Raw genomic sequence first — 16,175 nt, 5'->3', positions numbered from 1 at the left:
CCTATTGGACTATAAAACAAACACTTGCACATTCATTAGTCCAATTTGGTTGTGTTGGTCATCAAACACCAAAATCCAAAGTAAATGGGCTTAGGGTCCATTTTCCTTACAGACGACACGGCGGACGACAAGCAGGTCGACCCGCTGCCCAATCCAGAGTACAAGAAGTGGGTAGCCAAGGACAGCCAGGTGCTTAGCTACTTGTTTTCGTCTCTGTCCAAGGAAATCTTTTCCTAGGTATCGTCCGCATCTACCGCAGTGGAGCTCTAGGCTGCGATCCAGGCACTGCATGCCTCGCAGTCTCGAGCGCATGTGATCGCTACGTGCATGGTGCTCGCCACAGCATCTAAAGGAGCGTCAACTGTGGCGGAGTACTTCACCAAGATGAAGGGTCTCACCGACGAGATGGCATCGGCGGGACGCAAGCTGGAGGACGAGGAGCTAGTCTCCTACATCCTCACCGGACTCAACAATGACTTCAACTTCATCGTCTCGGCGGTCATGGCAAGAGTCGAGCCGATCAGCGTACCAGAGCTCTACGCACAGCTCGTCAGCTTCGAGCAGCGTGTGGAGATGCAAGGCGGGGGAGCTCCATCCTCGGCCAACATGGTGATGAAGAACGATTGCGGTGGCAGCAACGCCAACAATAGCCCTCGCAATGGCCGTGGTGGAGGCGGTCGAGGTGGGTTCGGTCGTGGTCACAAGGGAGGCCATGGTGGCACCGGAGGCGGTCGCGACAGCTTCCAATCTGGCGTGTTTTGCCAGTTGTGTGGCAAAGAGGGGCACACGGTGGTGCGCTGTTTCAAGAGGTTTGACACCTCCTACACCGGCCCCCAGTAGAAGATAGCTGCTTCAGCAACCTCCAACTATGGCATGGACACCAACTGGTATATGGATACCGGTGCCACTGATCACATCACAAGGGAGCTCGAGAAGCTAACCATTCATGACAAGTACTCCAGCAACGAGCAAGTGCATGCGGCAAATGGAACAGGTATGGAGATTAGTTATGTTGGTCATAGCATTTTGCATTCCCCACATACCCATATTCATCTTAATAATGTGCTCCATGTTCCACAAGCAAGTAAAAGTCTTATCTCTGTAAATCGTTTAGCTCGTGATGATAATGCTTTCTTGGAATTTCATCCAAATCATTTTTCCATCAAGGAATAGGGGACCAAGAGGACTCTCCTACGAGGCAGATGTGAAGGGGGCCTCTATCCCCTCAAGTCATCCTACAATAAGCAAGCACTTGGTGCATCCAAGTTGTCATCGTCATTATGGCATGCTAGGCTAGGACATGCATCTCCTGCTGTGGTGTAGCAAGTTCTGAGCCACCATAATCTTCCTTTTGTTAGAAACTCGAATAAAGCTAAAATTTGTGATGCTTGTCAGCGGGGCAAGAGCCACCAGCTACCCTATCCCAAGTCAACTAGTGTTTCTACTAGTCCCATGGATTTAGTCTTCTCTGATGTTTGGGGCCGGCACCTATGTCGGTTGGCAAAAACAGCTATTATGTAAGCTTTATCGATGATTATTCAAAGTTTACTTGGGTCTATCTATTGCGCCATAAATCAGAAGTATTCTCTTGTTTTCGTGATTTTTAAAACCTTGTCAAGCGACAATTTGGTCGCAAGATCTTGAAGGTACAAACAGACTGGGGAGGTGAATATCAAACCTTGAATTCTTTTTTAGGCGCATAGGCATAGAACATCTTATTCCGTGTCCCCATGCACATCAACAAAACGGCTCCGCTGAACGCAAGCACAAGCACATTGTTGAGATAGGACTCTCTCTACTTGCTCATGCTGCTATGCCATTAAAATTTTGGGATGAAGCATTTCTTACAGCTGTATTTCTTATAAATCGCCTTCCTTCAAAAGTCATCCATAGTGACACACCTTACGAGCACCTCCATGGTCACAAACCCGACTACTCCTTCCTCAGAGTCTTTGGTTGTGCCTGCTGGCCCAACCTTCATCCATACAACACCACGAAATTGTAATTTCGCTCTAAACGGTGTGTCTTCCTTGGCTACAGCAATTCACACAAGGGGTTTAAGTGTCTAGATCCCTCTGTAGGATGTGTGTATATTTCTCATGACATTGTGTTTGATGAGAATGTGTTTCCCTTCTCTGAACTTCATCCTAACGCCGGTGCACAGTTGCGAGCAGAAATGTCTCTTCTTCCTAAATCCCTTCTTAGTTCCACCTCTTTTGGGGATGCAAAATTGCATGATCAACATGTTACTAACTCCGTGCCTAATACTGTGTCAAGTTCCCCTGGTTGTCAATTGGATGCAGGAACAAATCTGGCATCAAACGATGGAAAAATGGCGTCGTTCGCTCACCATCACATGTGTCTCAGCGGGGGAGACCAAGCTAATGCGAATGCGGGATCCGAAGCTGATCCTGTCGCCGAATCTGCCTCGGGATCGCTAGTAGATTCACGCGTAGGCGCGTCAACACCTCTGGTCGGGTCTTCAGCGGGATCGTCTGCGGCAGCATCCAGGACTACAAGTTCGCCGCCAGCTGCAGGAAGATCGTCTGCGGCCACGGGTCCGCCGACAGGTGTAGGACTGCAGCTGCAGTCTGCTGTCGCTGCTGGAAATCTTCTACCGATGGAGATTCTCCCCTCCAGATCTTCTATGGTTGTGGATCTGGTTGCTCCTACTGTGCCACCTCGCCCGATCACACGCCTTTCTTATGGGATCAGTCAGCCCAAGCAGTACACCGATGGCACGGTGAGATGGTGCATGCTGGCAGCTACGTCTAAGGAACCTTCCACTGTTAGTGAAGCTCTTCAAGATGAAAAATGGAGTGCAGCCATGGACAGTGAGTATCAAGCACTTCGTCGCAACAAGACTTGGCATTTGGTTCATCCACCACACGGCAAAAATATAATTGACTTCAAATGGGTCTATAAAGTGAAGCGACGAGCAGATGGATCCATTGATTGTTACAAGGCAAGACTTGTTGCTAAAGGTTACAAGCAGAGGTATGGAATTGATTATGAAGATACTTTTAGTCCCGTTGTCAAGGCGGCAACCATACGTCTTATTTTGTCCATAGCTATTTCAAAGGGGTGGACCCTCAGGCAACTTGACGTTCAAAATGCATTTTTGCATGGAGTTCTTGAAGAGGAAGTATACATGCGTCAACCCCCTGGATATGTTGACAAGGATCGGCCGAATTGGGTGTGTAAACTCGATAAAGCACTCTACGGTCTCAAACAAGCACCTCGCGCCTGGTATGCTCGGTTGTGTGGTAAGCTTGAAACCTTGGGATTTGTTCCATCCAAGGCAGATACATCTTTGTTTTATTATCAGAAAGGTCGGCATACAATCTTTGTTTTGGTTTATGTTGATGACATAATTGTGGCTAGCTCGTCCAAAGATGCTACTGATGCTTTGCTCCAAGATTTGGAACGGGACTTTGCACTTAAGGATCTAGGTGATCTTCATTACTTCTTGGGCATCGAAGTCAAGAGATCAAGGGACGGTCTCCTATTGTCTCAACAGCGATATGCTACTGATGTTGTCTAGAGAGCTAGTATGGGCAAGTGCAAACCGATCAATACTCCTCTTGCGAGCTCTGAGAAGTTAAGTGCTACAGATGGTGTGAAGCTAGGCCCTGATGATGCTACTAGATTCAGGAGTGTAGTGGGGGCTTTGCAATACCTGACGCTGACTAGACCTGACATCTCGTTCTCGGTGAACAAAGTGTGCCAGTTTTTGCATCAACCGACTAAGGTGCACTGGAGCGCCGTTAAACGCATTCTGCGGTATGTCCAAGGGACTTTGAACCTGGGTCTTAAGCTTCGGCCTTCTCAGTCCATGATGGTCAGTGCTTTTAGTGATGCCGACTGGGCCGGATGCCCTGATGACCGATGTTCAACAGGCGGGTTTGCAGTTTTTCTCGAGTGCAATCTTGTCTCATGGTGTGCCAAGAAGCAGCCCACCGTTTCTAGGTCCAGTACTGAAGCCGAATACAAAGCGTTAGCCAATGCCACTGCAGAGGTGATGTGGATTCAGAAGTTACTTGATGAACTTGGGGTTCAACACCCTCGTGCAGCTCGGTTGTGGTGTGATAATATTGGAGCTAAGTACTTATCTGCTAATCCAGTTTTTCATGCTCGCACTAAACACATTGAGATTGATTTTCATTTCGTTCGAGAAAGGGTTTCTCAGAAACTCTTAGAGATCCGTTTTATTAATTCTGTTGATCAGCTAGCTGATGGTTTTATAAAGCCTCTTGTTACAGCTAAAGTAGAAGAGTTCAGGAACAATCTCAATCTAGTGGCCGGTTGAGATTGAGTGGGGGTGTTAAAATATATATGTCTAGGTTTATTGTAACACGGTGCAATCCTCAGTTTGTTGGGGGCGTCGATTGGTTGTGCATGTGAGCATGCATAGATAGAAATCTCGTGTATAGTTTGTTGTAAATTCTATCGTGATATACAAAGCCACGCAGAGAGCTTTTTCCTGTGTATATAACACGTAACCAGAGCTAGGAAGGGCACCTTGTTCCTTCATTTTCACACTACCCGCACACCAAAATGCAAATGCATATGCGTAGGATTTCCGGCAGCCCTGCCCAGACGCTGCTGGGTCCTACCCGGCCTGCCTGTCTGTGTTAGCGCCCCCACAACACATCGGTGGGTCCCATCCACCACCCTCTCCCCGTCTCCCCCCTGTCTCCTCTCTTCTCTCCCTGTCACCCTGTGCCTTCCATTCCATTCCGACGCTCTCCACTGCCACTGCCATTGCCGCTCTCCTCTTCACCACGCCGGCTGCCACCCTCCTCACGCCGCTTCCCCCGCACCGGAGATTCCGATTCCTGTCCGGCTGCCGCGGACTCCTCGCGATTCGGAGTATTCCGTGCCTGCTGTGGTTCAGTGTGGCGTGTTTGTCTCGGTGTGAGCTCAGCGGTTGCAGGAGAGATGGGCGTCGGGAGCTCGGCGGGCCGGCCGAATGGGAGTCCGCGGAGCGAGCGGGGGACCGGAGGACGCCAGGGTTCCGCCGCGGTGTCCTGCTGGATCCGCCTCTGCGTCTCTTCCTCCTCCTCCGCCCGCGCCAAGGTCGACACCGCCGCCGCGACCGCCCGTGCTGTCTCCGGTAATGCCTCTCCGATCCTCACGCTCTCCTCCTCTGCCAGCGTGTCTCGGGGGACGTATGTATGCTTGTGCCGCTTGTAGATTTTGTGCCTGCCGGTTGCCGCTCGGTGTGAGGGAATCGCGGCAGCTTTGGGTTTGGGATTGGGAGCTCGGTAAATGTGTTGTGCTGTGTATGATCCATACACGCCATCTGTGTCTCTGCCACGGACAAAACACGAATGTGTATGATCCATATACTTTGTATGTGTGCCAGCGGCCTATAAAGTAGGAATGTGTGTGTGTATGATCCATACATGCCATCTCTGTGTCTGTGTCCCAGGTTAGCAATGTGTATGATCCATGTACGTGCCATCTGTGGTGCTAGAGCCTAGAGCTGTCCATCCTCTGCGCATGTGCGCAATGTGTGGCAAGCTAGTCTCGTACTGTTGGTTGATGCTTTGATGGTCAAGCTGAAGGTGTGGCCTGTTTCTGTCACCTGTTTGCAATGCTGAATGTAACATTGGAACTGCTGTTTACTGTACACGATGATAGTGACATAGTGTGCTTACTGCTTAGACACAGGCACACAGTAATTTTTTAGTGTTTTGAGGTGTATGAATCCCGGTCATTGTGCTCCAGGCCTCCAGGTTTGGGTGCCCTGTGTCCTGTTGTCTTGTTGTCTGATGAATGATCCCTATGTGTTTCATGGGTGTTTGTGCCCCATGTGTGCCGTTGAATGATCCCTATGTGATTTTTGGGTGTTTGGGTTGGAGGAATTAGGGTGTAAGCCTCGTAGATTGTGCTATTAGGGGATGGTAATGTTGTGCTTATCACATTCCTGGCATGCTGGACTGCTCCTGTAAATTATTGCTTTGGCGGCTCAAGCTGAACTATGTGTCTATTTCACTTGCCTTTTTGCAATGCTGTAGGTTTGGAACTGTTTCATGTGCAGGGCGATGCTGATTTGCTTTTCTGGGATGTATGCATGGTTTGGAATGTTGTTCTAAGGTTTATATTTTCTATGGAAAGAACAAGAAAGTAGGGAACTATTCTTTGATTGGTTATGTTTCGCCAACTTGTACTATATATTGCTAAAATTGTAAATGTGTGGCATGCTCGTAGAATTTGCAATAACAAGATTTCTTCATACGTTACGCTTTGTGCTAAATATGATGTGCATTTGCAGCTGTACAAAACTAACGGAACATTGGACTTTTGTGACATTTATCCACGAGCTCATGCTAGGACCTGCATTTTCTGGGAATTAATTGGAATGTACGTGTAGGAAGCACTGGGCACCATAATTTTGCTTCAAGCCATTAATGACACGAATGAAGGCATATTTCCTTCTGTTTAGCTTCACAAAGCATCTATTTTAGCTTGTTGCCTCATGCTTGGAAAACAGTATGCTTATTTTGTTTTAAGTCCCATTGAGTCAGTCCAAGTTATGTCTTTTGGTTCATTTTGCCAAAGGTTTGCCGATTATCGTAGTTTAATATTTATGTTTTTGGATGCAGAAACTAGAGGAAAGAATAATGGTATCCAGAACCAACATGTTCAACAGATAGCTCCTGCTTCGACATTGCCTAGCAACTCTGAAAATATTTCACTCCCATCTATAGTTGCAGATGGGCTGACGGTATCATTCCAATTGCGGAAGTTTACTTTCAATGAATTGAGGATCGCCACCAGAAACTTCCGTCCTGAGAGTCTTCTTGGTGAGGGAGGGTTTGGCCGTGTCTACAAAGGTTGGATTGGAGAGAACAGAACTGCTCCTGGGAGGCCCGGCACAGGGTTAACTGTTGCTGTCAAGACTCTCAATCGCGATGGGCAGCAAGGGCACAAAGAGTGGGTGGTATGTTTTACTTGTCTTTGATACATAGAGGTTTGAACTAACATTCTTTGTATTCAAATCTTAAATGGACCTTTTGTTTTCTCAGGCAGAGGTCAACTTTCTAGGAAATCTGAAACATCCGAACCTGGTGAAATTGATTGGTTATTGTCTTGAGGATAACCAGAGGCAGTTAGTATATGAATTTATGCCCCGTGGAAGTTTAGAGCACCATCTCTTCAGGAGTAAGCATCTGGCATCTGTTACATCTTTATTTTAAGCATATGTTGCTAGCTTCCTAAGTCGATGAGTTATCTGAATTGGTCATTTGAAAAGTCAATGTATTGTGGAAGAACTTATATTACAAATGGTTGCATTGTGCAAAGTGCCATCTGGAGGAACGTGTAACTGGCCAGATCACACCGCTAGACCGAAAATTTGTTGCTTCAGAAAATTGGCATCTATTGACCTGGACAGAGTAGCACGTATCATGCTATCTTTGACCCTGAGACTAGAGCTTATAATATGCCTTTTTATGATATTTTTTTACAGTTTTTTCTTTCCTCAGTTGTCATAGACTACAAACTTCAGATGAAAATATGCCCCTTTCTTGTCAAAATCATTTTGTGACTGCAGCCAGCTACAATGATGGTAGCTCATGACCCCTGAAGTTTGCTGGTTATCATACTCAAAAAAGTTTGCTGGCTAGGTATTGAAACGCATTTTCTTTTCTTTTCCTTTTCTTTTGGTGGGGAAGGTCTTGAAATGTGTTGACCCATGAAGTTTGCTGGTTGTGACTTGTTAGCTGTTACACACTCTTTTTTTCGACTTTTTGTGTTATTTCTCCAAATATTGGTACTGTTTAATGCTTGATCCACTGAAATTCATTTTGGTTTTTATATTTATGGTGGATGTCAGTTAACTTGTTGTTTTGTGCAATAACCATGATTAAATAGAGTCAGTGCCACTTCCATGGTCCACTCGAATGAAAATTGCACTGGGCGCAGCAAGGGGCCTTGCCTTTCTTCACGAAGAAGCTGAAAGACCTGTGATCTATCGGGATTTCAAAACTTCCAATGTTCTACTTGACACAGTATATATCTTCTTTATACCTTACCTTTTTTTAATGAAACACATTTACTTTTTTTTAGATCCTCATGCTTGTCCTTTGTTCAACATATTTTTCCATCCAGGACTACAATGCGAAACTTTCTGATTTTGGGCTTGCTCGAGATGGTCCCATAGGTGATAAGACCCACGTGTCAACGCGAGTCATGGGAACCTATGGGTATGCTGCGCCTGAATATGTTATGACAGGTAAGGTGATCTTTGTTCTTTTTTTAGTAAAATAATTGAATTTGTTGGTTGGGTAACTTTGAACTTGCAAACTATTGATGTCATCCTACTGAGCAAATGCTGAAATTTGTATACCAAGATGTCTACTTATTTGCAAATTACTGTGTTATCTATATCTGTTCTGGCTATATTAATTTCGTACAAAAAAACTCCAGCTATATTAAAAGCTGTTAGTGACCGTTGGTATGTCAACTATAGCTTACCACCAGAGTCATCTAGGTTGAAAATATTGTTCCTAAAACATAGAGATGGTGGTCCTTGACTAAACATTGTAGTGATTTGACAAGAAAGATGCAGTCTGTATGCAGAGGTGTTATATCTGCACGACACATTTATCGCATGTACTATGCCACACCATCTTTGTATTATGTGATTACAGATATTTATGGTTCCCATGTGCACTCTAGGTTGTGCACTAGCTGTCAAGTTTGTTGCTATATTAAGTGGTCAGAGAAGCATGATACTGAGGTGGCACTGGGTTGGATTAAATTCTCTGCTTTGAATTTCAAAATTTTTGGTTGGATGCCATTCAAACTAACAAACTGAATGGATACCTGTACACATGCTGGTATAGAATAAACACCATTCAAATGAGTACCATACTGAAGTTTTTTTTAGATAATGGAAGAGTGCCATACTGAAGTGACTGCATAGTTTGCATTCATAAACAGAATTTCCTAGTTTTCAGTACTGTTCTATGCATTGCTAAACTAGTTACCATTTCCAGGTCACTTGACATCCAAGAGCGACGTGTACAGCTTTGGGGTGGTGCTGCTGGAGCTCATGACAGGCAGGCGATCAATGGACAAGAACCGACCAGCAGGGGAGCACAACCTTGTGGAATGGGCTCGGACCCATCTGAAACAGAGACAAGGATTCCAAAGCCTGATGGACCCTAAACTTGGTGGGAACATCTCCCTGAAAGGCGTTTACAAGGTGACCCAGCTGGCCCGCGCCTGCCTCGCCCGGGATCCCAAGGCCAGGCCTCTGATGAGCCAGGTCGTGGAGATCCTCAAGCCTCTCCCTGACCTCAAAGACATGGTGGCATCTTCACCCGGCCTGTACCTGTCCTTGCAAGCAGAGCAGATTGCAAGGTTTGGCTACCCGAGTGGCAGCCGGAGCATGAGCCAGCACAGCAGCTTTGCAACTCGGAACGGACAGCAGCAGGTGAGGAGCCTCTCCCATGGCCGCCACGGCCATGGTTCTCCTTCTCCGTATCTGCAGTCGCCGATGCCGAGGACCAATGGCAAGTAGAGCTCCGGTGATTGACTTGTCATCGTCCCCATATGATTGAACTGAAGATTGGGAAATTGGAGAGGCGGGTAATTTAGGGATGTGATGCTGTGATCTGCTTCTGTGTTGTACCTTGTGACATAGTCAACCGGGCAAGAGACTTTTCACGGTGATATCGATGGGGAAGTTACCTGCATCTGCGGACAGATTAGATTCTTGTGGCAGAGGTTTAGCTGTTACTACTAGCTCTTAACTTGAGTTGTACATGGTGTGGTTAGTAAGCTGGAGACGGTGGAGCTCAGCTCAGCTGGGCAAGATTTTGGCTCCCCTAGATTTAAAAAAGTTTTTCCTTTTCCTTTCCCTTCACCTTTTTCTCTTTTTGAGATTGGCCCCACAGCATTGGTGGCTGTGTATATCATTGGATTTGGGGTTAGACATGAATTAAGGAGAAAGGAGTTAAAGCAAGTAAGCAAAGCGTCACCGTTCATGTTAGGGTGTTCGAAAGCAACTCTATGCTGTGCTATGATGCCCCATTACTGTTCATGTGTCTCATTCACTCTTACTCGTGGCAACAGTGGCAGGTCCTTCTCGTTCTGGCAACATTGAGCACATTCCATTCACCCCTCTGCATTCTGGACCAACATGTTCACCGGCAGCAACATCTGAATTCAGGCAACATACATGACACAAGAACATACTGCAAACTCATGCTGCATTATATTTATGGTATTATCGGTTCCCTAAAAGATTAGATAAAGGTTCTCCAATCCCCATGCATCAAGATAACCATCCTAGCAGTAGCAGATGGTTCTTGAAAGCACTATATATGTTCCACACCTTGATCACCCCAGCTCCAGAGAAACACTGATGAGTGACGAACAATATAGACAAGCATCACATTGGTCTGACTGACGGTATCATATAGTATACTGCTACCAAGCTCCAGAAATGATCATGCTGCTCCAGTCAGCAACAGCAAACTAGTGCTGGGTGACAGAGGAGCCCTGAAGGAGGCCGTCGCGGATCTGCGTGGCGATGTCGCGCACTGCGCCTGGGCCATGTGGGATGAACACCGACGATGCCTTGGATGCCGCGCCGATCTCCTTCATGGTGTCGAAGTACTGGGTGATGAGCACCATGTCCATGACGTCCTTGGCGGTGGTCCCAGGCACGTTCACGGAGAACCCCAGCACGCTGTCCCTCAGCCCGTCCACGATCGCCTGCCGTTGCCGCGCAATTCCCAGCCCAGACAGGTACTTGGCTTCTGCCTCCCCCTCCGCACGCTTGATCTGCACGATCTTCTCTGCCTCTCCCTTCTCATTTGCAGCCGCCCTCAGCCTCGCAGCTGCCAAATCGAAAGGGCAACAGCAACCACTAGAGTGTCAGTGTCAGCATATGATAGAAAACAAAGCTGGTCACTATGTCTAGTAGTTCTTAGCCTGTTTTTTTAGCATAATAGTTAACCTGTTAAGCGTCAACCAACGAACCTGCATTGATCTCATTCATAGAGCGCTTCACGTGCTCGTCTGGCTCAATGTCCACGATGAGAGTCTGCACGATCTCAAATCCATAAGCCGACATGGCCTTCTCAAGCTCTTCCTCCACTGCCCTTGCAATCTCGTCCTTCTGCTCGAAAGCATCGTCCAAATGGAGCTTGGGAACGCTAGCTCTGATAACTGTTGACAGCAACCAGAGACACCACCATGAGCAATACGATAGCGTGAGCAATTCCAAATATATACTTCCACAAACTAACAACAGGAAAAAAAACAGCACATAGATATAGACAAAGTGGTGTCTGATATGTTAAATCTTCAATTGTTCCAAGAATTCCTACCGTCAAAGACATAAGCTTGGATCTGGGACCTTGTGTTGCTCAGTTTGTAGAACGCGTCACTTGCTTTGTCAGCCAAAGCGCGGTACTGAATAGATGCCACCACATTGACAAAGACATTGTCCTGCACAACTTCAGGTGTTAGCAGCGTTACCATAACTGGCAAATCAATATCGCTCATCACCATTCAGATACTAGACTTGTGAGCAAAGCTTCTGCATTTATTTTTTGAGCAGAGAGTAAAAAGCTTCTGCATATGCAGTATTCATATCATTGTTGTATTCTCAAGGCAGGTTAGCATGCATCTGATCTATAAATTGAAGGAACTTATCAAATCAACAGAGTACAAGCTTTCAGAAAGATCTAGTTTGTTTCACTACCTATCCTGGAACAGTGTCCTAGATTACTTTTATAACACTTTTGCCAAGCTTTATAACCCAGAAAGGACTAGGCCATCATTAACTTCATGCTCTCAAACTAATACTGCATCAAAATGACAGCTCTCCTCTTTGCTCATAAAAAGAATGAAGGGTATGCAGGCATCCGGCCATTTATCTTGACAGACTTTAGGACATACCTTTGTTTTGGTCTCACAGCGCACATCCAGTTGCTGCAGCCTGAGTGTGAGATGACCAGCTACACGCTTCCCGGCGAACCAAGGCATGCAGTGGCATCCTGGCTCAAGCACGCTGTCAAACTTGCCAAACTGCTCCCTGATGGCCACAGTCGACTGGTCAACTTGAACACAGCAGCATAGGTTGCCCATAGCTACAGTCCACGGATCACTTCTGCTGGCACCTGAATATTTCATATATCATAAAGCCAAATTGGTACACTAATCAGAATGATTCACGACAGCACATAGAACTGTAGCACCAGAATGATTCAATTCAATTTTTCTCCTATCATAAAGCCAAATTGGTACACTAATCAGAGAACAAGCATCCCTTTCCTCAGAGAAAAGCAGGACACCATCTAAACTTGTGCTTCCAAAGTAGCATCATGAATTTTCCTCAAAAAATGGAGTTGCATCATGGCCATGATTACTAAGGAAACAGCATAACAGTACCTGAACAAATACGTAACCATCTCCATAAACTCAAACTTTACTCTAGAACACAGTCTCACTCTTAATTCAAGTTCCGCCGGCCTTAAATGATGTGTGCAGCTTAGAACCTAACGATTCCAACTCCATGAGGCATTAATTTTCTCTTCAGAAACTAAAACCTTGCTGTAAAGCAAGAGAATTTAAATCGCCTGTAAACATTCAGTACTTCAGAGGCTATAGGTTAATGCACAAACAGGGATGAACAAGTAAGGAGAGCTGTGTAGCCCAAGGTAACTAAGGCCAGCTACCGTTATCAAGATGAAACTAACACCAGTTACTAGATCCACCGCACCATATATAGAACAAAGAGAAGGAAATAGCGACTTAGTTCTACAGCACACATCAAAGCAGAATGAAGACTGGAAGAATGCAGGAAGAGAACCTGCCCTCGTTGAAACGGCAAAGCAGGAGAGAAGACCCTGATGGTATATGTCAGGACAGGGCGAAATGCCTAAATGACAGGGTGGCGTTGTTTGTGAGGCAGGGAAGGTATCTGCACTTGGCACCTTAAATAGCAACTAAACTCAGTAAAGCCTGCTCGATTATCCCCTCGTTATTAGCTGTCTCCACGACGGATTCATCATATATAAACACATAAAAAGGAAGCAAACTGGGTGGGTCAGCATCATCTAGGAGGTTGACTGATCCCCACTTGAAGAATTAGAGCAAACATACAAGCAATGCAATTGCGTGCTAAGCGGTCGACCTCGACGTTGACGAAATTCACAAGACTTGCGGGGAGTTTTTATATACGACACAAAAACCTCTCCTTTGCCCCCTTTTTCTTTCGAAGGGAAAACCTTGGAAATTTCGGTGCGTAGCAGTAGCTATCAAATAAGTTAAAAATCCGGTGCTAGGCCTCAACTTAGGGGAAGATATCTGGGGGCAAATTCCAGGCACCTCCACACGTTTGAGAAACGGGGGGAAATTGAGGCCCCAGACACCGAAGGATATGACTGGGTGGATGGTGTCGGAATCAGAAACTGCAGCGGATAGAATCCAAGTTTGCAGTAGACTTTGGAGTCGTCGCGGCAAATAAGAGGAGGAGGATGCGGCTAGGATATTTCTGGACGAAACTATAGAACAGGAAAAAGAAAAAGGTGGCAAAGTGGGGTTTTCTTGGAGGAACAGATTGGGGTTTTCTTGGCAGTAGACAGATTGCAGGCAAGTGAGGTGAGACTGCTAACAGGCAAAGCAGAAGAAGGCAAGCAGCAAAGAAACAGAGAAAAGGATTCAGAATTGGAGAGGTCCGCCACCGCCCTAGAGAAGAGGAAGAGAAGTAATCCATGGAGATGACAGATGAGGGCAACCCAAAAGAAAAAGGCAAGATTGGGCAGAAGGCAAGCAGCAAAGAACCAAAGAAAAAGATTGAGAATTGCAGAGTGGAACGATCCAGTACTCTTTTCATCAGTAAGCAAAACCTAAGAAAGAAGGAAACAAGGTGTAGAGAGAGGGGTGGCGAGTGCGGCCATTTACCTTGCCTTGCGGGGGGTCGTCGATGGCAGTTGGCAGGCAGAAGAGAGGAGGACGAAGACGAAGGAGCGGAGCAGAGTGCGAATGACAAAGGCGGAGTGCTCTGCTATGTATAGTGCTCCCCTGCTGTCTCCAGTTCTTAGAGGGAGTAGTACACTAGTAGTACATGATGATGATCCTCTCAGTGACAGTAGAGAGTAGACACTACCGTTAAAATAAAAACTTAATGAAAAATTACACATGTATCCACATTTGTTAAAGGTGAACCATACCATCAATTAAATAATAAGCCTCTCATTAAAAACGATTGTATGGAGGCATGATGAGCTAAAACATAAAGTTTTTTATGGTCACTTTTTAATCCTAGAACATCAGATTTTCTAGGATGCTTCAGCAGTATTTTTTAAGCTAACGAACAATAGATTATAGCTCTTAGATTTTTAGAGAGTATCAAGAAAAAAAATACAATGTCGAACAGCAATTCAGCCCGACCTCACGAAGAAACCATGGTTCAAGGCCTCGTTCGGCTTACCTTATAATCCGACTTATTCGGCTTCTTTTTTTAGCCGGAACAGTATTTTTCTCTCACAACAATTTAGTCGGAACAGTGTTTTCAGCCAAATTCAGTCAAGCTAACGGGGCCAATTTGTTTCCTGATTTAGCGCCACAGCGCGCATATATGCCCCTGTTCGTTTGATCGTATCAGCGATACTTATCAGTCATGATACAGTGTTTCTCTCTCATAATAAAACAGCATCAGTCGGCTTATAAGCCACAGAAACGATCAAGCGAGGCTTCCCTATTTTTAGAATCAAGGGATAACGGGAACCTGATTCTATGTGCAGCCTGTTCGCTTGTTGGTTTTAGCCAGGGCTTATCAGCCAATCAATAGTGTTTTTCTCTCACAACAAACCAGCATCAGCCAAGCTTATCAGTCCAGAAACCCATCAGCGAACAGACCGATGATTACGTTGCATCATATCATAGATCGACGGGTCTCGTCAAGCTAGTTCGTTGCACGCCACACGTAGCCTGAAACTAGTGAACGTGCATGGATCGTCGGCGATCAAAAGGTCACACACAACGGCCCCGTTCGGCTTGCTGAATCTTGGCTGAAAACACTGTTCTGACTAAAATGTTGTGAGAGAAAAACACTATTCTAGCTGAAAAAATAAGCCGACCAAACCGGATATTAGGTAAGCCAAACGAGGCCAACAAGTGCTGTTACCGACCAACAAAAATTTAAAGTAACAAATTGCCTTTGTTCATTCATGCTACAAGTCAAATGCAACCACACACACATGTACACATGTTATGTAAAAAAACATTATACGAACCAGAGACCGGCCCCCGGACGTTCGGACGCGGCGTTCGTTTGGACGCCCTCGCCTGCTGTCCGCTCGATTTCAATAATGATACCTTAGAGCGTTTATGGATGCAACTTCGTGTTCTGCTTCGGCTCGTGCTCTTGCGCCTGCTGTCCGCTCATGGATGTAGCTTCGTGCTCCACGCCTACTGCCACGTCAATGGATACAGCTTTGTGCACTGTGCATGTTGTCGTGCCCGTTTTGCTTCACACGCGCATGTGGGGGCCGCTGTGTAACACCCCGGTGTTACGCAAGTATTTAGGCACTACAAATCATGAACATAATACATCATCAAGCATCATAATCATACATGCATAATCATGTTAAATAATAACTGAAACAATACTTTGAAACATATGAAACATGCTCGTGAAACATGTATGTTGCATTACTGTTTAAATGAACCGGGGTCGTGTTTGTGCTTGTAATGATGTTTAACATGATTGTTTGGGAGTACAAATGACTTAGAAATGTTTCACATGCATTTTGGAGCAAGGTTGGTATTCAAATTTTTCTAAATTTTGCTTTTGAAAATAATCTTCCAAAATACGGTTTTGAAATTAAATTGACCTTTATTTTGTAATTCAAAATCTAGTGAGAATTACCCTAGCTCCTTTTGACAAAGTTGTAGAGAATAAATTTTAGAACAACTTTTATTTTTGGGCCAAAGTTTGAAACTGATTGAAATTGCTCAAAATTTGCATTTGAATGTAATAGGAATAGAAAATAAATTAAAAAATTCGATTTGCTTCTTACTAGGCCGCCGCCTCCCTTCTGGCCCAGCTGACAAAGCTGGCCCGCAGCGCTCGCACTCGCGCTCCCGCGCCACGCCACGCCCCGCGTCTGGCCTAGCGTCGCTTCACCGGCCTAGGCCCACGC

At 45.7% G+C, this 16,175-nt stretch overlaps 3 protein-coding genes across 7 annotated transcripts; 2 read left to right on the top strand and 1 right to left on the bottom strand.

Annotated features, from left to right (window-relative positions):
- Window positions 1-327: 327 nt before the first annotated feature.
- Window positions 328-840, top strand: LOC136511362 (small RNA binding protein 1-like). The gene has a single exon (XM_066505448.1). It carries the CDS (start codon window positions 328-330, stop codon window positions 838-840), a length of 513 nt encoding a protein of 170 aa, XP_066361545.1.
- Window positions 841-4,721: 3,881 nt separating this feature from the next.
- Window positions 4,722-10,062, top strand: LOC136513023 (serine/threonine-protein kinase PBL34-like). 3 transcript variants are annotated; one of them, XM_066507024.1, is made up of 7 exons: window positions 4,722-5,116; window positions 6,612-6,632; window positions 6,717-6,949; window positions 7,035-7,170; window positions 7,882-8,018; window positions 8,119-8,242; window positions 9,009-10,062. In XM_066507024.1, exons 1-7 carry the CDS (start codon window positions 4,942-4,944, stop codon window positions 9,533-9,535), a joined length of 1,353 nt encoding a protein of 450 aa, XP_066363121.1. In that variant the 5' UTR covers window positions 4,722-4,941; the 3' UTR covers window positions 9,536-10,062. The 3 variants fall into 3 exon arrangements, with proteins under 3 accessions (XP_066363121.1, XP_066363122.1, XP_066363120.1); XM_066507025.1 differs by lacking the exon at window positions 6,612-6,632; XM_066507023.1 differs by having other exon boundaries at window positions 6,612-6,949.
- Window positions 10,063-10,209: 147 nt separating this feature from the next.
- Window positions 10,210-14,078, bottom strand: LOC136513024 (hypersensitive-induced response protein-like protein 1). Of its 3 annotated transcripts, none has more exons than XM_066507026.1 (5): window positions 13,933-14,078; window positions 11,926-12,146; window positions 11,352-11,472; window positions 11,002-11,190; window positions 10,210-10,859 (listed from the first exon to the last, which is right to left on the bottom strand). In XM_066507026.1, the coding sequence occupies exons 2-5, from the start codon at window positions 12,112-12,114 to the stop codon at window positions 10,495-10,497; spliced, it is 864 nt and encodes a 287-aa protein (XP_066363123.1). In that variant the 5' UTR covers window positions 12,115-12,146; window positions 13,933-14,078; the 3' UTR covers window positions 10,210-10,494. The 3 variants fall into 3 exon arrangements, with proteins under 3 accessions (XP_066363123.1, XP_066363124.1, XP_066363125.1); XM_066507027.1 differs by lacking the exon at window positions 13,933-14,078 and adding an exon at window positions 12,839-13,025; XM_066507028.1 differs by lacking the exon at window positions 13,933-14,078 and adding an exon at window positions 12,418-12,776.
- Between the last annotated feature and the right edge of the window lie 2,097 nt (window positions 14,079-16,175).

The sequence above is a fragment of the Miscanthus floridulus genome, chromosome 16, assembly GCF_019320115.1.
Source record: "Miscanthus floridulus cultivar M001 chromosome 16, ASM1932011v1, whole genome shotgun sequence".
NCBI classification, from domain to species: domain Eukaryota; kingdom Viridiplantae; phylum Streptophyta; class Magnoliopsida; order Poales; family Poaceae; genus Miscanthus; species Miscanthus floridulus.
Note: the sequence above shows the minus strand (reverse complement) of the source record. Positions and strands in the feature narration are given on the sequence as shown.